Here is a 23,560-nt window from a genome sequence, read left to right as displayed (position 1 = left end):
ATAATTCATGGATTCCCAGCTCCTCCTGCTGGGGAATTAGGGTCAGGGATCGTAACATAGGCACAGAGTAAGAGAAATCTGCAGATATTCACTGGACAGACAGAGTACGTTAGAGTGAGCATACTGCTCCTGGTTGAAGTGGATGATGCAAAGCACACTATAAAACATCAATAAACTTTGAAAGGCCGTGCTACTTACGCTGCAGGTGATTATTCCTCTAAATAATTCATATAGCTTGCACAACCTCTCATTTACACAAATATAGCACAAGTACAGATGTAAATAAATAGCCTGAAGGGATCCATTCAAAAATAGATTTTTGGTATTTGATTAGAATAAATCTTAGAGGCAGCTTGCAGAAGGAGTGAAATCTGTTTATATTTAGCTTTTCAGACCATCATCCGTGCCTTTGTTGATTTCACTTTTGACAGAGCTGGGCTCATAGCTGATCTGTAATTATTCTTCCTTTCCATAAGCAGTAATGCTGACATGAAAATGAGATCAAATTTGATCAGACTCTAGCCTTTTTCCCTCTAGAAAATGTAAATGTATAACAAACCAACATAAATACACCATCACTGAACCTTTGCAAATCAAGCTTTTTGCTATCCAGCTGCCGTGCAACTTATGGTCCACTATTGTCTCTGTTGGTGCTAGTATCACTACATATAAATTATGCTGACTGTAAAGAGAAAAAAACACATCTCCTGCTAGTTTGTCTTGTGGGTGGAATGCTAGTGTGACAGTAATTCCCTGTTACAGTGCTGGCAATTCATGTAGAAATAAGTAGGAGTTTGAATATATATCCACATCAAAGGGAATCCATCACAATCTGAAAGGTTTTTCATGTCTGAAGCAGTTCTGTTGTGTTAATGCCATCACAAAATAGCTATTCATGTTTGAGCCAGGGAGCTCTGGATTGGAAATCAGCTATTCTACGCCTCCATCTGTCTGTGTGTTCTGTGGTATGTGCTATTTTTCATTCATGTCCTCTGACTCATCCTTCTAATAACTACCCCTATTTCCTCTCTAAAATAGTTTTCAGTTGTTTTCCCGTTGTATGATTACTTGCCATGCCTCTCTGACTCATTCAGTTTATTGCCCAAATAAAGATTTGCATTTTCTTTTTTGTATCATTTAGCCTACATGTCTGAATGGTTTTTCATTAATCATCATCTCCTAGCCTCTAACTGTTTCTTTTTCATCTGACTGCTCCTGATTCTTGCTTGTTACCCTTCCCGTTAAGTTGTGTTTGCTGTCATGGCTTTCACCTTGTTGCCTAAGGGCAGACAGAACCTGTATATAAACAGACTTTATTGCTCCTGCTGTAGTCCAAGCCTCAGCAGGAATCACTGCTTTCTTATGTTATTGTTTGATCTGTTGCTGCATAGCTGAAATTGATATTGAAAAACAATATTAGTAAGTTCAGTGGTTCACCTTTAGATATATTTACACATGTAAGCTTTAGAGAGCACAATTTTCAGATGGTCCATGGCAATAACAATAATATCCCCCTTTGAGCCAATATAAGCCACAGATGTCAGCTCATTGAGTCCTTCAACAACAAACTGGCAACATACACACCCAATGAAACAGAATTAGATTGCTGTTTAAAAAAAAACAAAAAAACAACAACCCTGAAATACAAAGAAATTTTTTTTTCCATTAGAGAGCAATCTCAACAAAACTATTCCTGCAAGACAAAATTAGTTACATTTATTGCTTGGAGAATTCTCCTCCACACGAAGCGCTTCGGCTTGCTGATATTTAACCTGCATTTAGAAGATCACATGCGATTAGTAGTGTCCAGTGTGCTATACACATTCTGATTACATTAATGCACGCTAATGAAATCTTTTTCTGAAAAGCCTCAATTTTGTATAAAAGTTCACCGACGCAAGCATCTTCATGCACAAATATGAATGCGGTAAATGACCCCTGAGGTTTGTGACTCATCTAGAAGATGAATGAGAATGAGAAAAAGGAAGATTTTCATACTGTTTTATTAGCAACAATGTGTCTGTCAGTTATATATTAGAAACAAGAACAGAAACATTTTCTGCAGTACTGTACCGAGTCTGAAAAACCAGCTGAATCATAAAATAAAGCAAGTAATTCAAATACTTCAAGGTAAAAGCAACACTGCATTTCAATATACACTTGTACACTTGTAATAATAATAATAATAATAATAATAATAATACATTTCTTCTATACTTCCTTATGGCACTAAATTTCCTGTGCAACTGTCACATAGTTTTAGATTAAAAAATAAGAACATTGAGAACTATTGTGTGTGTCTGCATGTCTGCATGTATGAGTGTACTTATATGGCTATCTTTGTGAGGACAAGTTTAAAATTGAGAGAGTACTGGGATGGACGTCATTTGTGCCCCTCACCGCTTTTTCAACTTTAACTTGTTGTTTTAACTTGGCTTTAAGGTTATGAGTTGAATGAGGTTCAGATTACACAGGTAAGGATTTGGCAGCTAGTTGTGACAGTTAGGATGAGGGACCGGGGAACGTAAATGAATGTCCTCGCAAAGTTAGATTTACAAACGTGTGTACTGTGGCTTAGTGTATTTGCATGAAAGCACATTTTACAAAGGAAAAAAAACTTAAAAAAACCCCCAAATTACTCACTGTTTCACAGTTTGGAAAAAACAAATGAGTAATTTAAAAAAAAGACAGAAAAAGGGAGAAGAAGTACAACAGCATTTACCATCCATTTGCAAGAGAGTGGTAGGTGGGTCCAGAAAGAACAATCCAATCAACTTCAAGTCCCTCCCACAACCACGGGCATTTCCTCTTTTGAATTCAAGCAGTAAATGATTTAACTTATTATTAGTGTGTTCTCTGTCCATAAAAGTCACCAACTGCTCCTCCAGTCAGAAAATTAGCCCTCCAGCCAGGCCGGTCAGCCAAGCGCAGAAAATAAAAACAATCCCAAGAAGGAACACTGAGTACCTTGGAGCAAGAGCATATATTCCTCAGTCCAATGAATGGAAAAAGGGGAGAGACTACAGTGTATGTTATGGCCTCTTAAATATTTATAGATGTGCCTTTAAAGGTGAATCTTTAGCCCAGGAATCCATACATCAATAAATCAGACAGAACACAAAGAATGTAGTGAACGTTCACTAACTTCAGTGAAGAACTATAATCGGGTTCACATTGGAAGCTTACGGTGTTGCTGTAAAAATGTTTTGTGTTTCTGACTGAGTCAGTGTTATAGCATTAATTAGTAAAATAAACAGGTACAAAATAGTTGCAAATCCATTTTCTTTGTTATTTAATCTGTTTGGGTCATTCTTTGCATTAAGATAAATTTAGGTTAAAGAAATAATATAATCGCTTCACCCCTTACAATAAAATGTTATTGCAGCCCACCTCTGGGTTCATTGTACACATCGATGACCTGTTGTGTATAACTGGATGGAATAAAACTTGTTAACAATTAATTGAGACACACACACACACACACACACACACACACACACACACACACACACACACACGCTTGCCGGTATCTTCACATATATGCACACAAATGAAGATCAAAAACCTTTTTGGCACCTAGTCCACACTGCCTGCAAGAATGCAGAGATTTTTCTCTTCTGAAGTGTAAAATACTGTATATACACTGTGTTTTGATGCTCCAAGAAACCAGCCTTTCGTCAAACTATGCAACTCTATGAAAGGATGAGGGAAATCTTCTGTGAGCCCTTTACGTCTTAAAATGTTATGGCATAAGTTACGTCTGTCGAAAATGTCTGCGGGGTGGCAGCTAAACACAACAACCCGCTCCCTCCTCCACTGGCTGTGAGTGATATTTCATAACCTCTATAATCTGTGGATGGAGGACCAGACAGATAATCCCATCATAAGAGAGGGAAACACTGGACTTTTCCTAATCATATTTTGTTTGCAGCAGCTCTGGAAGAGAGAAATCCCTACTGAACATCATTTTGACACATCATGAATCTGCCTATCCTACAGGCCACGGTAGAGGAGCCCAGAGGAAGTAGGGCAACACAGACTTTATCAGATCATAAAAGAAATTAATTAATCTTTAAAAAAAAAAAAGATTCAAAACAAGTTTATGTTGTTGGTAATTTAACATTTTAAACACTTTGTCTTGGCCCAAGTGTGAGGACCTGAGCATAGTACCTTTGAAAAAACTGTCCTGAGAGCCAGCTGAGTCCTCCATTCTGCAAAAAGTGACTGGTAGAATGAGACCAGACTAGATCGGACTACACAGGTCAAGACGACAAAAACACAGTCTCACTCAAGCCCAGTCCAGCCCAGGCCATTCAGATGAATGTAAGAATCAGCTTAAACTGAGTTAAACCTTACCCAGCTAAACATCAGTGCTGATGCTACAGCTGCGTGTGAACATGTCCCTCATGGTAACTGAACGGGCAAGGTTTGGTTTACGATAGTTTGAAATGTTTACAGGCACTGGCAGGTCCAGATCCTGCTGCTGGACACTGCGATAGCTGATCCGGTCCCCTCCGTTCCTCAACCCATCTGGTTGGTGGTGGAGCTGCGGCTGAGGTGGCTGGAGGTAGAAAGGCATCTCATAGTGTGTACAGGATGGGCAGAAGGTCTGCGATCGTGTCAGTTTCCTGGCCATTGGAGGGGTGGAAAAAAGGGCAGGGCCATTTGGGATGGAGGAGGCGGCGGCTGTAGCCGCCACAATGTTGTGATTGGAGTGAACCGGCGGGAGGTGAGATGTAACGGCAAAGTCTGGCTCCTCCTCCTCCGACTCAGACTCTTCCTTCTTGCAGCAATAATACTGATAGAAACAGAGGGACAAAAGTGGGAGATGGGCAAAGATGAAAAAAGTGGTGACGAGAGAAGAAAGAAGAAAAAGTACCAAATGATGTCAAATGTGCACGAGAAAGAGCTGTCTCAATGATCACTCAATTATCTCTTGAGGGGTTCTCTTGTGTTGTAAACAGACTCCAGTTTGCAGCTGAGGTATTATGGTTGTGGTATGACCTAGCTTTCAAATTAATTCCTGGCATCTTGCCATCTAATATCTGCTGTAATTTGGGGATTACTTTTGATCCAGAGAAATGTTGTCAGGAAAGGATCTTACAGTTTCCCTTCTAGCTATGTTACCTGGGTTCCCAGAGGATCACGGTAAATGGACTGCATTTATGTAGTGCTTTTATCTGAGAAGCTTTAAACCTTGCTTCTTATTCATCTTTTCACTCCCACAGCACACACACTAAGTTACTATTCATAGGCCCCTTCACTTTTTGTACACGTAATATGAATTTAACTAATTCACACTTAATAACAATGATTTTGGGGGCTATTTTCTTTTAAAGAGAGAAATGAAAACATATTTTTAATTAAAATGATTTTGCTACTGCACGACAAAACCGGTTCAGATAAATTAGAACCTGAGGGAAGTCTACCTGTGGCAAACTCCCACAGGTAATGCTGAATGTTAGCATGAAAATCGAGAAAACTGAGGAATTCTCTGTGAGACAAGGAGCAAATGTGTAAAACCATTTATAAAGCTTAGGCCTTAATAATTGTGATATGAAAGAAGAGTGGAACCACCAGGTATCCTCCTCGAGTTGATTGTTAGGGAGGCATCCAAGAGCTCAACCTTCACTTTAACAGCTCCTCAGCAGAGACGGGAAAGACAACTACCTCAGCAGCAACTCATCAACCACTGCTTAAAGATGTCCAAGTCAGTACATATGGCAAACACTTGGCCTTGTTTATTACCTTGCTAAAATGAGGCATGGTTGTTACTGTGCCAAAAATGACAGTCTCTACTTTCTGAAGGGAGAAAAGAAAGACGTGTCCCAACACATACTGTACTCCAAGGCTGTGGTTCACTACTGAAATCTTTGCCATTCTGCCTGCTGTCCACATCTTGCTCAGTTGCACAGGTGTGGAAATGAATGCCAGTATTGATGTGTGTCAGCAGCCAACAACGTTAGGTAGATTTTTAGCTCGCCTACAGACCGCTGAAAACTACTTTAGGTGATTGCTAAGATTCCTTTCCTGTTTTTCATACAATTTGTTTGGTAACAAAAAATGAAATAAGATTGTTCAAATTGTGATGAACTTACAATAATTGTAATGAGTTTCTAATCCTGGGCTGACAGAGCCGGGGGTCTTTGTCCTCTGTCCGTTTTATGTTTTGAATGATCAGTTGTGTAATTAAATTTTTTTTTGAAAACCTTGCTCTCAATTGGTTTTCCGTTTCCACTAGAATCAGATACAATTGACAATGCATTAGCATAGTTTTACAGATTAAAGCAGCATAATTACTCAACTCAAAGTACAATCTCTTACCTGCAGTTCTGCAAAAAGTAAATAGAATGAACAAAACAGATGATGAAGTCTCACCTGCAGCCTACAGTAGCACAGTACTGCGATGATAAGGAGTAATATAACCGAAGCTAGAATTCCACCAGTGATGACCACAGTCCCGGCTGTCATTCGAATTGCTCTCCATCAACACCCTGCAAAGAGGAAGAGGAGGGAAGGAGGGGAAGAAAGGAAGAGACAGGGGGTGGTGGTGGGTGGAAAGAGTTGGAGCATAGAGGAGGGTACGGGGTGAAATGAAGGAGCAAAAAGGCACACAATTCATCAGTTCAGTAGCTTCATTAAGTAGATTATAACTGTGTGTCATCTCAGTGGTGCTTATTGAATTATCCAGCAGCTAGGAGACATGTAATAGAATCATCCCACAAGTGCTGCTTATAATATAGACAGCATCTCAGACTGAAACACGAAGTGTGTGAGTGAGGGGGAGAATCTGTTTAGCGGGAGGACGGAAAAAAAGGATGAATTGCAGAAATGTCGAGAGGAACGAGGTAAACGGTTGCACAGATAGATGAGGAGAGATGCAACTACAACAGGGTGCAGTCAGTTTGGAGAAATGATGCGGCAAGTAAAATTTGCAGTCAAGCTCACCGAGATATTCTTCATGCTGCTGTGGTTCAACAAAGAACTGATAGGAACCCGTCCAAAAACAATATAATGTGAGGTGGTGTGCAAAGCAGATCATCAAAAGATCAGTCAGCAGGACTGTTGCAAGTAAACAGCCGTGACCTGTGAATTCGGATATTAAGTCAAAGGTCATAGCAAAGAGAAATGCAAATGCAAACCCAGGAAATTTGAAAGTGGATTTATTAAGTTATAGCATATTACAGTGCTTCTTTTATGTGATTCACAGCTTCCAAGCCACAAGTCAGATTGGAGTATTTTTGATCGATACTTGTTGGCTGAAATTTCTTGGTTTACATTTCACATTAAGGTGGAAATTATGCAGCGGGAATTCTACAGAATATCATAAGAAGACAGGTCCATTAGCTCCGTGGTTCCATTTAAGACGCTAAAATAGTGAAAGTAATCACACAGTGGTGTATAATTCAAATGTTATTATTCAACCTCAGTGATATGTAATATTTTTGAAAAACCTTGAAGGCACTTATCAGATGAGGGCACAGACCTTTTCCCTTCATTATAGCCGCAATCTGGAAGTGTCATAGAACCGCACCAACACACTATATTGTGGATAATTGCTTGAAACCAAAAATAGGCCAGCAGGCTTGTTGCTAAGCTATGACTCATTGGTGCAAGCCATTAACAGCAACAAGCACACTGCAGCATAGGTCTATGTTGTCAAGATCTAACTTGAATGTGACATGGGCAAACACTAAAAAGGAAATACTAAAAATAAACAGGACTGCCACCAAATCTTGCAGTATCCAGTTTACCCTGACTTCTGCTTTCATAACATGATGCGAGCAATGCTGAGCATCCATCAGCTTACTCACATTAAGTTTACTGTCAGCTGTGTGTCACTGGGCATTTGGTATTTAGTATGACACCTGACACAGTGACCTTCTCACACAGTCATTAGATTTAAGTGAAACTGTTTAAACCGTAGACTGTATAAAATAATCTCTCAGCATGATGTGAGATGCTTTATAAAGTCAGAATAGATGTCTCTATGGTAGCTACCAGCCCTATCGACAAACACAGCACAGCTTCTCCTCACTCAAGCTTCAATTCAGCTGGACTCTAATTCAATCTGCAGGCCGCACAGTGCACCAACCAAATCAATATGGAGGACAAGAAAGAACAGAGCGTTTTGGCCTTAAAGGCTTCTAGTTTAATTGATAGGGAAACGAGGTGATTCGATGGCAATATGGTTGCCAGGAAAATAAGAGAACAGGATGTTCAGGTGGCGCTAAGCAACGTTTGTGTATCAATGTTTTGCACCTTTATTTAGTAGAGTGCATAAGAAAAGTGACAGAACAATGACAGTGGCTAGGCTAAGCCTAGTAGTTTAAGATGAAAGATGAAAGCCAATGTTGCTCTGACAAAAAAAAGTTTCTGCCTAAAATATGATATGCTGGTCTTTAATAATCAGTTATTATTAAAGTTAAAGACTTCTTAAATAATAAATATATAATAATAATGATGATAATAATAAAAAGATGGGCACATGAATTAAAAAGTTATATGTTTAGGGTGCTGGGGCAGTATAAATGAGTATTATTTAGTCTGCAGCATTTACCTGCATCCTTTTAAGACCACAGGGCACAGCTTTATAAAGGTGGAATTAGATTTAAGGACGACTGAAGACAACATCGCGTAACAGATGATCCCACTATGTGTGCAGACCTGTGTGGCCTCATTTAAGTAACCAACACAGATTCTCAAGCACCTAATAATTAGTGCTGCTTATACTCAGCAGTCTGAATCCCTTCAGTGCAAACTCATCATGAGACCAGATCATCAGTGTTGGGCTTTTAGACCTTAATATCAATTTTCAATCTGAAAACCTTGACTAGTGTCTTTTTTGTTTCACCAGCAGATGGTGACATAGAGCAGTACACGGCCTACAAAAACAGGTTTCAAAAGGAAATGATCAAAATTACATTTAAATTTTAAAATAAAATACTAGAAAGTTAGTTGTTTTTTTTGTTTGTTTTAGAAAATAACACTTGTCTACAGACAATTAAAAATGCATCCTCTAAATGTAAATGAATCTTAAAGCCAAACATTAAGCTCAAACAAGACTGAGATAAAATTCCAGTTATAGTGAGATAAATTTACAATGAAAAGAACAGAAAATAAAACATTCCAAAAGTATAAATAAATACCAGTGAAGGAAAAACTGAATAAAAGCTGTAATAAAGATTAAAAGAAGACAACACAAGTAAGTCAAAAAAAGAAGAAACCACTGACTCTGCATGTGGGATCTGCTCAGAGAGCATGCTCCAAAGTCAAGGAGCCCTGATCACAAAAGTACAGTCACAACCACTTTTATATATTACTAACTATTCTGCTAGAGTGTCTGTATAGGTCCTCTTTTTTTATTTGTAGGACTTGTTTATATTTTATGAATAATTTTAAAAATCAAACCATAGAGCCACGCTCCAAACAGCTGCCTTGCGGTCATATGTCTTATCACCATCTGTCAGAGGTACCAGGGGGATCTGCCAGGTCCGGGATCCCCATCGTCAATCCTCGGCATCTCAACATTGTGTGAGATTCTCAGCAACACCTCACACATCAGCACACATCATATATAAGCATGAACAACGTAAGAGAAAAATTAGCTGGACTGCCAACATTAGACTGTTGCCCTTAATAGTCCATATGTGAAATCAAATGTTCCTTACATGTGTAGGTGCATTATACAAAAAAGTTCCTTTGTAAAAGACATTACTGTTGTGCCAGTTGCAGCTTGCTTAATTGAAGTGGTTTGTCAGGCACCAGGCCAAAAGAATGAGCACATGCATGATCAGGACTGCGTGCACATAATTCTGACTCGGTGTCATACAAATCCTTTTCTGTCTTGTCTCAAATGATGATTTGTGGACTGAGCTGATTTCTGACTTTTCTCACTGATATTCCTTCATGAAAGTTATTATGGTGTGCACAAAAACACACACACACGTGCATGTAGCATTTCTCATTCTGCAGGCTAGGCTGGTGCTGTGTATCTCCTGGGGCTACATTAATCAGATCAGTGTGTGAGCGATGTGTTGCAGCAAGGCGACAAACAGTGTTAATTATTTAACCACACACACTCACGCTCGTGCGCGCACAGACGCGTGCATATACGCAATCCAGACCCCATTGTGAAATAGTGAAATACTGGAGAGGGGCAATCTTGTCCACTCAGCTGCTTTTGCTGGTATTCGTCCACAGGAATGACAAGAGTTAGGGGCAAAAGAAGAATAGCCGTGTGCACACTCGCACACAAACACACACAAACACTCACATGCAATAATTTTAGTAGTAGCTAACATGCTCAGACAGAGGGCTTTGGAATAAAATGCCACGCTTCGATGAAACATGGCAGGGATCACAGCAAAAGGTCTTGCTTGGAATAATGGCTGCTGACAGGCTTTCAGTTCAGTGGGGAAGAAGTACGCAGTAGGTGGTGGATTCGAGTAACACACACAAGAGACGATAACATGCCCTGAGAACAATGGGAAGAGCTCTGTTATAATGGTAGCTGTCAAAGGGTGATTTTACACACATTTACAACGACAGAGTGTACCTACACATGGTTTTTTACGGAAATGACAAGATCCAAAGCCTCCTGAGAAGTATGCATTATTTAGCGAAAGAAGTGCTCACGTTTCTGCTCCAGTAGCTCCAGTTTTCAATCTCACAATCTTAACTGGTAACAAAGTTCCAAAATATGAATATAGGGACACGCAGAAAACAACAATGCCTCATCAACTCTGTCTGATTACAGTTTTTTGGCCCGTAATGAGTCCTTGCTCTTTAATAAGCTGTGCAATCAGGGAGCATTCAACTAGTATAAATGACATAATTTCAACCTGCAGGATGTATACTTTTATTGGAAGACATTATGTCATTTTGTTCGTCATTTCGTTTTGAGGCTTTGGTTTCTGTATTAATTTTGTAAAAAGCACATCTTGTGGCCTTACTTCTCCATTTTTGTACCTCTCTTCTGTCCTCCTGCCTGTGACCTGGAAAATGAGGTCAGAAACTCAATTCCTGAAGTGCATCTCAAAGAGAGAGAAGTTTTACGGGAGAGTGGGGATGCATAGGTGTATCATTTGCAAACGTTTCTTTGAAACCTGTGATCTAACAGGCATGACACACACAGAGAAAATGTGTTCCTTTTGCATTCATAACTTTAATTAGTTATTTCAGATGATTCCACAGTCAAAATTTCTGCCGACCACACTGTGAACTTAATCAAAAGTAATGCTTCTAATGATGTCATGATATCAAAAAGTGAAATAGAGAGAAATGTAAAAGTGGACAGCACATTGTGTTACTTTAAACTGGAAGCTTTGAATCAAGGATTTCTCATTTTGTTAAAACGAGTCTTGTCGTCGACTGCTCTGCTCATGTGGCAAAGGTAAGGATGGAAGGAAAAATGAGAAAAGAGAACAGGAACCTGTGTTTGTTGGCATTTGTTTTTTCCATGACATCTGTACTTTTGTCTTTTCATCTTTCATCTTAATCATTTTGTGTTTTTATGCTAACGTGTCCCCTCGCTTGCATCACTCGTGTCTGTCTCTCAGATCACAACTCCTCCCAGCGTAGATGTGTGTGAGAGATGCGTGAACTGCGTGCTTCCACTGGATCAGATTTGAAGGATGTCAGACATTTTTCTTCCTTATACAGTGTTTTACCACCATAGAGCAGCTCTTATTGATAGATAGATAGATAGATAGATAGATAGATAGATAGATGTTTGTGTATCTCTGTGAAATCTCTTTGAGCTGTATGTAGATTTGCATATAAATCATGTTTCACTAGCTGGGCCCACGTCCTCATTTTAGGTTTGACAGCGTTTTAGTAGCTTGCAGAACTGGGTGAACCTATATAGATGAAGGAGCGTGTTTGGAGGCGTGGTCCTGCTCCTGAAATTCTAATACAGCATCTCCAGAAATTGTTTGCATAATCAAAATAGATAATTACTTGTTATACATTTTCTTTATCATGTTTAAAATTTAGAGTCACATTGGGGCTAGGGCCTTTCCATTTGACAAAGGGGTAAAGGTGGGGTCACCAGTCCATACCCTCTTCTCAAAAATTCTGTCCTGGATGTAAATTTGTGAGAAAGTGCTGCAGATGCTACCCGGTTTATTTTTGAATTACTGACACAGCCAGATTGTCTGTGTCCCCCACTGCTTTCTCTATCAATTTTAAATAGGAAAGTCTTGTACTGCATAACCCCCCCCCCCCAACAAAAAAACCCCCCAACTGCAACAAGTTAACATGTCAGCTGAAACTGAAGACTACTTGTATTAGCAAAATATATACTCTGACTGAGCTGTGGGTAATGTTAATCTGGATTAATAATGCTCAGTATCAGTCCATCAGTGTTATAGGAATGCAGTGATTCTCTCGAGTCTATGAGTGTTGCATTAATCTTTTATCTATGGCAATCGATGAACCTTATTCCTACACTTCCAAGGTTAACTTCTGCAAGAGTATGGCTGTGTAGATTGTTGCAATCAAAGCCAGTTTTTTTGAGCAATAATCATAAAATTCAATGTGGCAATCAAATTTGAAATATTGAATTACATTTAAAAAATTAACTAAAAACTACATGAAAAACTACAACTTAAGTTTCTAGTTTGTTTAACATGTGAAAGCACATGCAGGCAGTGACAAATGTTAAAAAATTCACATCCACTTTTCCTAATATGAGTTTGAAGTGCACTCTTTTTTCTTTTTCTTTCTTTCTTTTTTTTTTTTTTTTAAATGGCTTCTACTTTTTTCCTTTAGCCTTGTTAAATGAACCTGCTCTACATTATCCTCTCGGGTGGCACTGACCCTGACTGGCATTACTCAACTCTGTGTCCCTGACTCAGTCTATACCCGCATAAAATATCACCTGGTGCACAAAATATCTTTTGCCAGCATTTGTGTCCCTGCATCCACCTTCAAGAATAATGACAACACACACCTATCCTGAGGTAAAGCTCAGGATAACTGAGGTGCTTTTTTCTTTGGTAGACAGCAATCGTTTTCATCCATCCTGTGTGTCCTAGCATTACCTAGGCAACATGTCTGTAATTAGTGCCCCTCTATGAATGATATATCATAAAAATGGCTCTTGGCTTGTGTGAATATAGCACCATGAGGACATTTTAAGGACTTAACAGTGACCTGGGGGTCTCTCCATTTAATTATACAGCTTGCTAAATGTGTCTCATCTATCTAAATGACCTTGCTTAGTTGTTCTTCCAGTTCAAATTGCAAACTGAGGTAGAAGGTACTCCTATAACTTTAAATGTGTTGTGCAAGGACTAAAGTAATGGAGCATGACTTTCCTTCCTTGCTAATAGCATTTTTAGACGTTGACTATTTGTTTTTTAACAGCAGTCCCAATTTATTTTAGGAGTATATATTTGGCGATGTCATGGTACAATATCATGATATTATAATACTAGTATGATAGTAATTATGCACATCTGTTCAACTGCTTGCTAAGGCAGATATCTAAACAGTCAGTCATATGGCAGCAACTCAGTGCATTCAGGCATGTAGTCATGGTCAAGACTCCAAAACTTCAAACTGAACATCAGAACATCAGAAGGGGGAAAAAGTGATTTTAAATGACTTTCAACATGGTTCGGTTGTTGGTACCAGGCAGGCTGGTCTGAATATTTCAGAAGCAGTTCTCTGGGAGAAAATGTCTTGTTGATGCCAGAGGTCAGAGGAGAATAGCCAGACTGCTTTGAGCTAATAGAAAGGCAACAATAACTCAAATAACAAAGTTATGCAGAAGAGCATCTCTGAATGCACAACACATAGAACCATGCTAAACCACTTTTATCATACCACAAAGCAATAAATCACATCTTGAGGTGGTTTCTTGAACATGACAATGAGTTCAGTGTACTCAAATGGCCTCCACAGTCACAAGATCTCAATCCAGTAGGGCCCCTTTGGAATTTGACAGCTGACAAATGTGCAATGACTGTGTAATGCTATCATGCAAATATTGACCAAATTCTCGGAGGAATATTTTCAACACCTTGTTGAATCTTTTTCATGAAGAATTAAGTCAGTTGTGCAGCCAAATGTTCACCCAGCCCTACTAAGCAATGTCCTGTGAGCATATATTACTCCAAGTGCTTTCAAAGCAGCACCATCCACTTCAGCATTTATCAACAAGAAAATGCTAGGTTTTGTCTCAGTGTTTGGAGAAATCCACTACAGATAACGACGAATAATAATAAAAAAAGGATGCCAAAATGTTTGCATATCCCTATGCTGAAAACAACAAACTTCTCATTTGGAGACACTCAAATGGAATAAATAATATCACTTTTTGTTCTGATGAAGCTATAAACAGGCTATTTACCTGTTGGATACAAATCTCACTGATGATGTCCTTTTACATTTACAATCCACAGGAGGAAGCCATTAGTTCTAGTGATTTCATTATAGGTGTTCTCTTGTGAGTTGCTCAGGTAAAGTGTCTTAATCACATCAGTGTGGAAGAAGCACAGAAGTTAAAGTGCACGCAATTCTGAAAGATAGAGGCAGACACACTTATTCCCCACACTTCTCAGCAGGGTGTTCAAGGGTCTTGAACAGTGTAAAAGCTATAGTTTCCCTTTTCTATGTGGATAAAAATGGGACAAAAAAAGTACGACATCTATCTATCTGTCAGTTTATTGTTCTGCCCTCTCATATTAAAGGAAATTAGCTTTCATTTTCAAATCATTTTAAAATAATTGCATACAATCACGTTTTGTCAGCCTGCCACTGCACTTCCTACTCCTCCCCACAGCCCTACCCTGTTCTACCCTCCGCTGTGAAAATCATACCACTTGTCTGTGAATGACAGGCTGTAATCTTGATGCCACAGAGAGCTGAAGTCGACTAACAGATCTTACAGTCGGTTGAAATCATAGCTGATGAATTGAAAAGCAGTTGTTAGTCCCGCAAGTTAGAAAGCTTTAAGTTCCTGTCAAGAGAATGTATGGAGTACGTATGTGTGGAGAGAAGGGTTAAAGTCTTAGCACCAAGCAAAGCCCCTTAATCGAGGCGGGGTGCACATATAGATGCCTATTCAATTTGGGTCACTTGTTGGTTACACTGCTTCTGGTTTACTCCTAATTCATAAAAATGGCTTACAATCAATTTTGACTCTTTGTAGTTATGCATAGTTAGTAGTTATGCATAAAACCTTGCTTTGATCTTAAATTAAATTCTCCAGCTCATCATGCAGTGATATTACAAGTTGAAATGCTTTAAAGTCTGCAGTGAACTTTGCACATGCTTTATTAACAATGTGAGAGGAATTGATAATTAAAGATGTTAATTGCAAGGTGCAACCTGCTTTGAATTAAAAACAGGGTGCTAGTTTTATAGATTCAGTTATTTTCAGTTACTTCAGTTATTATTTTTTTCCACTGGGGAATTGCAATGACAACAGAGACAGTTTGCTGTAACACTCAGAGCTCTGTTAGGACACACACACACACACACACACACACACACACACACACACACACACACACACACACATAGTTATTATGCCTTTAAATACATATAATTCCATTTTCATTTCCCTTAATTAGCTAGGAAGCTATTAAATGACCTTTGCTCCTTGACACTCGGCAGTGAGAAATTTTATCCTACTCTGCTATGTCTTCCTGAGCAAACAGCATGATTCACTGAATTTTAGCTCTTGACCTGGGAGCCGGTTAGTTAGTTCTGGTTGGCTGGTGAGAAATGCATCCGTGCATCTCAGAGAGGCCGTCTACTGACACGTATGCTCTAACACATAAGCCGTGATGTCAAACAACCATTTCCAATCTGTTGGAAATGGTTCAAACTTTCTGCTTGAAGTCCCTTCACAGCTCAGAGGTAATCGTAAGTTTGGGCTTCAGTTTTGTTAGGTGCGGTGCATGCAAACCCCATGCTGTGTAAGGTTTTCTTGCATGTTTACGCCCAGTATGTGACAGGTTGTCAGTTTGTCAAAAAGAAGCGTGTGGTGAACAAAAGCACATGCCCACATTGATCAGTCCAAGGTCCTGAAAGCATGAGTGACACAAGTAGGATTATATGAGTGTATAGTTTTTGTGGCATTGCAGTACTTTTGACTTTAACTTAAGTTGAAGCAACCTGAAACGCTTCACTTTTACCAGCATAAATCTCCTCTCTTTGAAATCTTTTCAACAGCCCACGCAACACTTTCCATGTATTTTTCCCTCTTTTCTCTAAAAGGTACTCTCTTAAATTCAAAAACAGTCATCTGTGTGGTCCTTGTGTGAGAGAAGGGAGGGAGGGAGGTTGTTGTTACAGTCTGAGTCCTCAACTTTTCTTCAGCCAAGGACAGGCAACCCGATCGCAATGTCCTCACACTGGATAATAGATATTTCATCTGATATTTCATCTAAATGTATGCATTAAATGTACCATGCAGCGTCTGAGGGACACACACATTCACATACATCTAGCCAGATACCACGGTAAATGTAGTGAAACAAGAGGTAATGAAGGTCAATTCACATTATAACAGCATACTCTGATCATCATAGCGCTAAGTTCTCCAAAACCCCAGCTGTTGCTGTTGATGCCAACATATGGTTTGTGAGTAGAAGAGAAGAGAATCGGTGTTGAAAGAAGGCCCAGTAATCCCCTGCTAGTGTTCCAATGTTTTTGTTATTAGTGCATGTCTTCACAGTGACTGGGTTGTAGCTCAACTTTAAATAGGCTAAACTGGGCTGTGTATACATTTTTATTTTCTGTGCTTACCAGGAAGCTTTCTCTAAGGTCAGCTCTTCTCCTTCATTAGTTTATATCCCCATTACTCCTCTTTCCTTTTTTTTGCTTTCCACTATTTCTGTCTTCCTCCACCTGCTCCTTCTGCCCATTCTTTGAATCTTTAGCTTTTTCTTCCATTTACCATGCTCCCTTTGTCTCCCTCTCTACTCTGTGCTCAGCTGGTATACACTGCCTTGCAGTGGTGTGGCCTGTTTTAAGCATCACTTTGAACAATAGTGCCATTTACAGGCAAATACACTGCAGCTGACACGGAGATGGATAGATCCTGCTGTGCAACACTTTGCACATTCTGAGTCTGTCAAACAACCACATTTACAAGAAGTTACGTAACTCAGAAAATTCTTGGGAGGATCGCTAGTTACTACACATCTGAAGCACGGGTGAATTCATCACACAGCTGTGGCAAATGGGGGGAAAAAATGCCCTATGGGGGCTCATATCCACCAGATACACACAAAAATATACACAGTCACAAAAAAATTAAACTGTGACTCACATGAATATTTTGCATTGACACAAAGTTCCTCTGCTTTTTCTTCCTCCTGAACATGCCGCTTTAGAAACAATATACTGCTCACATCTGTGTGATTGTAGCATCAAGCTTCTTTCATTAAAAAAAAAAACTTGCGTTTTTTTTATGCATCTACTGCAGCATTGATCTTTTCTAAAAATTACGTCACAGAGGTGCATGTGAGAATGCAAATGTCTTAAGCAGCTGGATCAACCTTCCAGCTCCCTACTTCAAAAATCCATGCACCAAAGTAAATTCAATGGAGAAATTAGCAGAAGCAGTAATTTCGGGGGAAAGGCACAAGCAAAAGGAGGGTGTTGAAATACAGAAATAAGCAGAGAACAAAGAAGAGACATACAAAGGTTGCATAGGGCGCTGTCAGAGGCTGAGACGAATGCCCACGTCTAGTGGAACGTAAAGATGGACGGTTGAAGGAAATGTGCTAAGCTTAAGATTGGTGATGGCTTAATTGTTAGTGCTAATGGTCAGCGCTCCAGAAGCAGTGTGTCTAAAAGTATGAATGGGTCTCCAGTTACTATGGCGACGGGGCTATTACAGAGTGACATTTTAGCATCGCCTATTTCATTTTTTGAGTGGGTGGTTTACTGCTAAAAGTTTCAACCTGACTGTACCTGAATTGACTTCACCCAGTTCACTCTCTGTATGTAAATCTCCAAGCAGATCAAAATGAAGCACAGAATAATGAAAAAAAAGAGTAATACAATACAACACATTGGAAAGAGAGAACAAGATTTATGAATAAGATACTCTCTTCTAATGTCTACTTTTGTCTTGTTTAATAACTTTTATGGTAACGCAATTCACGACATTGCTGAGCTTGCTTGTCTTTCCTTTTCGCGTCATCAATTTCCAAAGGAGTGTGCAGACATTTGGCACTTTTTAGTTTCAGATTTAACATTAACAGCAATGCTTGCATGCTCCAGTGATGAGCGTAGAGGCTTGGGAAAGAGCTTTGGACCATGAAGCCTGTAATGAGAACGCCCCGAGGCTCCCTTGCAATGAATACTGTAGATTACAGATGCAATGCAAATTGTAAACTTAGTCTGAGCAATGTGCCGCTTACCATTAGGTTTCTTATGTAATATACATACAGTGCTGAAGGGCATAGACAGGCCACTAGCCCAACAGTTGAAAAATGTTGTCTCTTTACAGAATGGATCTTATTTTTGTAGCTCGGGTCTTCCAGCTGAGTCATCAACACTGATTTTTAGCTGGTAAATTATCAGGGAGATTCCCCATTTTTCCTTTGTTATCGTTCCCTTTTAGGTTTTCAAACTGAAGACAGTAATAGAAGTATCTCTGAACAACTGCTGCCAGTATCAACTATGATCTTGCCTACAAAACCTACTTAACTGGTGTTTACGAGTTTGTAGATATAATATACTGGAATTTGTTTTAGGTAAACAACTGTTTGTTTACAACTTGTCTGACTAAAATTGACACATTTGTGAAGTAAATGTAGTGATGCTCCCTAGATGCTACTGGATTTTTGTGTAAGAATGCCACATTAATAATTTATACATATATACTTATATTTACACACAGTAAAAACTTGGTGAAATTATTTGTGCTTGTACTTTATTTATATCTTTTCTCATATGTTCCCCCTTTTTATTTTACTCATTCTCTTTCGCTTTCCTTTTTTCCCCCCGTTTCTTTCTCTTTTTTCTTCCACCTGTCATTTCTGGCTTTGCTACCCTGTGCCTATATAAATGAGGCATATGGTAAAGGAGAAATTGGCAAACACATTTGCTTTGCCAAGAGGCAAAGCAAATGTGTTTGGCACAGCAGTGCATTCAGACCATGATTGCTGCCTTCTAAACCTCGCTGAAGATGATTTTGCCAGATATCTAAGCAACACTGAGACTTGATTCAAAAGTCAAAGGTGAAAGGTGCCTCTTCGGTCTTTGAAAAAACATGGATAAAAAGATAATCATGTGTGTTTAAATAGTGAGAGGACATCGCGTCCTCTTCAATGTAACCTCTTCAGATGACCAGCAGATTCAAACCCAGATCCCTCTTGCTGTGAAATAAAAGTGCTAACCACTGCAGCACCCTTGTATGGAAGAACAGTAAGTTATGACTCTCCAAAGGCATGCACAAATATAATAGACAGGGATTGTCATAAAAGAAGCACAGGATTTTTTTTTATTTCTCCACACCCTTTTCATGTTCTCTTTCCACACCTCCCTCACATTTCGTCTTCTCTTTTGAATGAGCTTCAGTTTTTTACAAATCACTCACAGGGATGAGTCCAGCTGACCAACAGCCCGTGTGCACGTATGTGCCTGTGTCTGAATGTGTGTTGGCCACACTGTGGCTCTGTGTTGGAACACATCTGTGCCTGAGTGGGATGTGTGAGCATGTCAGGGTGTAGCTGAAAGGGGAGAGCAGAATGTGATGCTGAGGGGGAGGGGACGAGTGATGCATGGAGGAAGGGCGGAACGGGTGGTGACTGTTTAATATGATCAGTGAACAGCAATATTCCCTTCCCCCGGCCTCAACCCATCCACTCCAATCCCCCTCTCCATGTCAGCCAAAGCATAGCCATAATGATTCCCTTTCCCAATATAATGCATTTTAACAGTAATTAAGCTGATATGTGAATACACTTGAAAAAGCCCACGAAAAAGTAGACGTGCCTCTGTAACTGCATTCAGACTTGTCTATTCAAGCCTTCCCTGCTCCTTCTTCTCTGCTTCGCCATTCCTTTTGCTCTGTATTCTATATGCTCTTCTCTCTACACCTTTCCTCCTCTTTTTTCATCACCTGTTTGTCTTTGAAATTTGCTTTTCCATCCTACTCATCCTGCTTGTCCTTCAGCTCCCTCTGTCCTCCTCATCTTGCTGCTGCTGTGAAAACTATAAGGCTTGTAGAGCAGCAGAAGACAGACAAGTCTCTTATGCTCAGAGGGGGACTTCAGTGTGTTTGAATGTGTGTTTGTGTGTGCACACATGCTGGAATATAACACCTCTCCCTGGGGGCCAAGGTTAATCTGAGGGCCATTGAGGAGGTCGCTATGGGAACACAAGCCCCACCTTATTGTTGATTGTTTCAGGCCCTCTAAAATGACAATCTATATTTTTTTTCTTGTAAGAAACTGACTAGCTTAAAGTAATATGGTAACATGTGACAGTAACAGTCTCAGATTCACAGAAGTACCAGTGAACTGCCATGTAGGCAAGGTCTGCAAGTTATAACTCTAAGTAAGTGTCCAACCATCACTGTTATAGCAAAGCTGAAGTGCAGCAAGTGCAGGTGAAAGTAAGACATTTGGAAATATGAGCTCAAGTAAACAAACACACACAAGCAGTGACTTCAAGTTAATTCTGCGGATATAGCAAGACAGTAGAGAACAGTGATTATTGCTTCGTGGGTAGTTAAAGCATCCAATAGAGCTTAACATAAGACTGAATAACTTTTCCTTACACTCCTCTGATCCCTCCAACCATCCACTTAACAGCAAAAACATGAAAAAATATGGAATGAAAGTGATTTTAAAAAGTTTTAAAAAATACTAAAATAATTTCTATTATTAGACCAAAACACTGTTAAAGCTTGCCCAAATTCACTGGTTAGTTGACATTTTAGCTGGCTAATTGCTACTACAGGCACCATAGTGTTTCCAAAACAATCACTAGAGGGTGGGTTGCATGTGCGCCATTCCCTAAGGAATTTTGTCATTTTAACTCCATGTAGTGAGATATTTTAGCATTGCGGGGCTTTTATGCTGCTGGAGATCCATTTGCACCAAGCCTAAAAATATCTGCATACAACAGTTTGGATATGACCATAGCTAACAGTTGGTGACAGTAGCTGTGGCTCACAAGCCATGCTGTTTTGTCAGCTTGTGGCAAACCAGCCAGCCAGCATGTGTTTTATACAAAGCACTGAAGCTGCCCTCTGCCTTTACCCTTTATACTGTGTCTGTACATACAGGCATCTCTCTGTGTTAAATTACTTAAAGATTTTGAAAAACACTCCACATGTACACAGTGCATGTAAACAACTTTCAAGTTTTGAAATGTGGAAAAGAGTAGACTTCTCCCAACCTAACATATGGAAAGTATCTGCCTCTCTCCGTGGTGCTGAAATTAGAATCTATCTATCTATCTATCTATCTATCTATCTATCTATCTATCTATCTATCTATCTATCTATCTATCTATCTATCTATCTATCTATCTATCTATCTATCTATCTATCTATCTATCTATCTATCTCCATGTCTAAAACAAAAACAACATGCATGACTTGATAATCACAGTCGATAAAGAAACACAAAGGAAACATCGTGGTACAACACAATCTTTCTTCCTTCAAGGGTAAAGCATTACCTTCAGAGATAAGAGGAATTCGCCGGGTCACATTGAGGGTAGGGGTGGCTCCTTGGGGCTCAGGTCCCGACCTCGGCAGGCTGTAGTCTGTCAACCTCAGTGACGAATAATGACACCGGTGAATACGCCGAGAAAAAAAAAAGCCTCCAATGTCGGTAAAGATATGAACTAAACGCTGAAGTGCCTGCGATCAAAGTGGAGCTGGAGTTCGACTCGGGTCAAAATAAAACCCACCGGGCCTGGTTCCTCTTTAGTTGATAATTAAAAACTAGCAGATACGCCCTTTGCAAACAAACAAACAAAAAATGTCCACCTTTAACATTCGTATTCTTTGTACTGAAGACTACTTCTCCACGCACAGCGTTGCCATGCAAAACATTTTCTTTCCAGTTCCCGACTTGCAGAGAGACCACTGAAAAGCACTCCGGTAACAATGGTATGATGTGATCTGTGGAAGATGCTTTTGAAGCAGGCAGGCAGCAGCACACAATTCCATCCACCGATTGTCTGGAGTTGTTTGAACGGTTCCTACTGGTTAACCGAAGCTGTCCGCAAAATAAAACACTCCTACGCAAACATCATCATCAGCCTCGGCAGCATGTGTGTTGGAGGAGGAGACGGGGTGATGCGAAATCTCGCCATCTCTATTTCAACATCCAGTTCAGTACCGTCCAGGGAGGTCGAGGTCAGATATTTGTTGTTGTGCTACTCCAGGTTCCGCCGGATTTCCCCCCTTTCTTCCTATTCACAGTATGATCCGCATGTGAACGTTCTCGCTTAAAAAATGCGACTAAGCAGCAGAAAGCCACAAAGTCTCTGCAGATAAGTGGTCACAAAGAGTATTGGTAGCTGTTGGATTTCCGTACGTTTGCTGATTCTTTCAGAGCGATGTCCGGAACTGCGCGGAAACGAGTAAACTGCGCTTTAAATCCAGAGGTGGCTCAGTGCCTGCACACCCAGAGACTACTAAATGCAGCCTGGAGTGTACAGTCTGGGAGATGGCGCTTTAGTCACAGGCTCAGATTGGCTGTGGGTGCTTAGAGAGAAGGGGGGATTTAAAAGAGAGAAACAACATGCTGTTGATTTTCGCCTTCCAAGTTGACGTGCGTGAGGCGAGGCATGCAAAGCTCCTCTGTTAAAAGATGTCACCAAAATTTCTGAAGCCCACTTACAAACATGCACTGATACACAACTGCATTGGATATAAAATTAGTTGCATTATCACTTGTCCAAACCCCCCCCCCCCCCCCAAAAAAACCCCAACAACAAAAAAACTAACAGCTGTCAAGAGCATGTTGAGGAGGTGGCGAGAAGTAACCTTCACTATGTACACTGGGACCCTGAAACTCCTGCCACATTCAGGGGAGGAGATTAATTAAGATTCCCACTTACAGTGACCGCAGTTAATCATTCATGCTATACGCTTATGCTGCAGCCAAATCTATAAAGATAATTAAAAAAATTACACGTGTCCTATCCCCATGGTTCAGCCAAGTTGGAAAAACAAACCGTTCCTCTGTCGGGAACGAAGCATTCATTAAACTCCACTCTTTTCTATCATCGTTGTATTATACTCAATTGATATAGCATTTGTATTTTATTTTATTCTATTCTATTTTATTCTATTGTATATAGTATTTCATTTTATTCTGTTCTATTGTGTACAGTTGTGTACATTATCTTTTTCTTATCTTATTCCAGTGTTTTTCTAATTTTTCTATGTAACTTTGCACTATCTACTTTCTGCTGTAACAAAACAAATTTCCCTCGTGTGGAAGTAATAAAGGTTATCTTATCTTATCTTATCTTGTCTTAGAATCCCACAACTGTCCTGAGAAAAGTCCTTCTTTATGTGTCCCTCTGTAAAATTCTCCTTATTCAGTCCCTAACAAATCCT

The 23,560-nt window shown here is 39.7% G+C and overlaps 1 protein-coding gene across 1 annotated transcript; it reads right to left on the bottom strand.

Annotated features, from left to right (window-relative positions):
* Positions 1 to 1,987: 1,987 nt before the first annotated feature.
* LOC147325755 (protein FAM163B-like) lies at positions 1,988 to 22,683 on the bottom strand. Its single transcript, XM_086300420.1, has 3 exons — positions 21,664 to 22,683; positions 6,379 to 6,494; positions 1,988 to 4,798 (listed from the first exon to the last, which is right to left on the bottom strand). The coding sequence occupies exons 2-3, from the start codon at positions 6,469 to 6,471 to the stop codon at positions 4,361 to 4,363; spliced, it is 531 nt and encodes a 176-aa protein (XP_086156546.1). The 5' UTR covers positions 6,472 to 6,494; positions 21,664 to 22,683; the 3' UTR covers positions 1,988 to 4,360.
* Between the last annotated feature and the right edge of the window lie 877 nt (positions 22,684 to 23,560).

The sequence above is a fragment of the Aulonocara sp. 'chitande type north' Nkhata Bay genome, linkage group LG7 (assembly GCF_057382095.1).
Source record: "Aulonocara sp. 'chitande type north' Nkhata Bay isolate Kocher_YH1m ecotype deep benthic linkage group LG7, A_spYH_male_GT1.1, whole genome shotgun sequence".
Lineage (NCBI taxonomy): Eukaryota > Metazoa > Chordata > Actinopteri > Cichliformes > Cichlidae > Aulonocara > Aulonocara sp. 'chitande type north' Nkhata Bay.
Note: the sequence above shows the minus strand (reverse complement) of the source record. Positions and strands in the feature narration are given on the sequence as shown.

Bases quoted from the DNA above. Each gene is read 5' to 3' on its own strand.
- LOC147325755 (XM_086300420.1), bottom strand. From the start codon at position 6,471: ATGACAGCCGGGACTGTGGTCATCACTGGTGGAATTCTAGCTTCGGTT. The intron at 4,799-6,378 runs GTGAGACTTCAT...TGTTTCTATCAG, and splicing joins TGTGCTACTGTAGGCTGCAG to TATTATTGCTGCAAGAAGGA.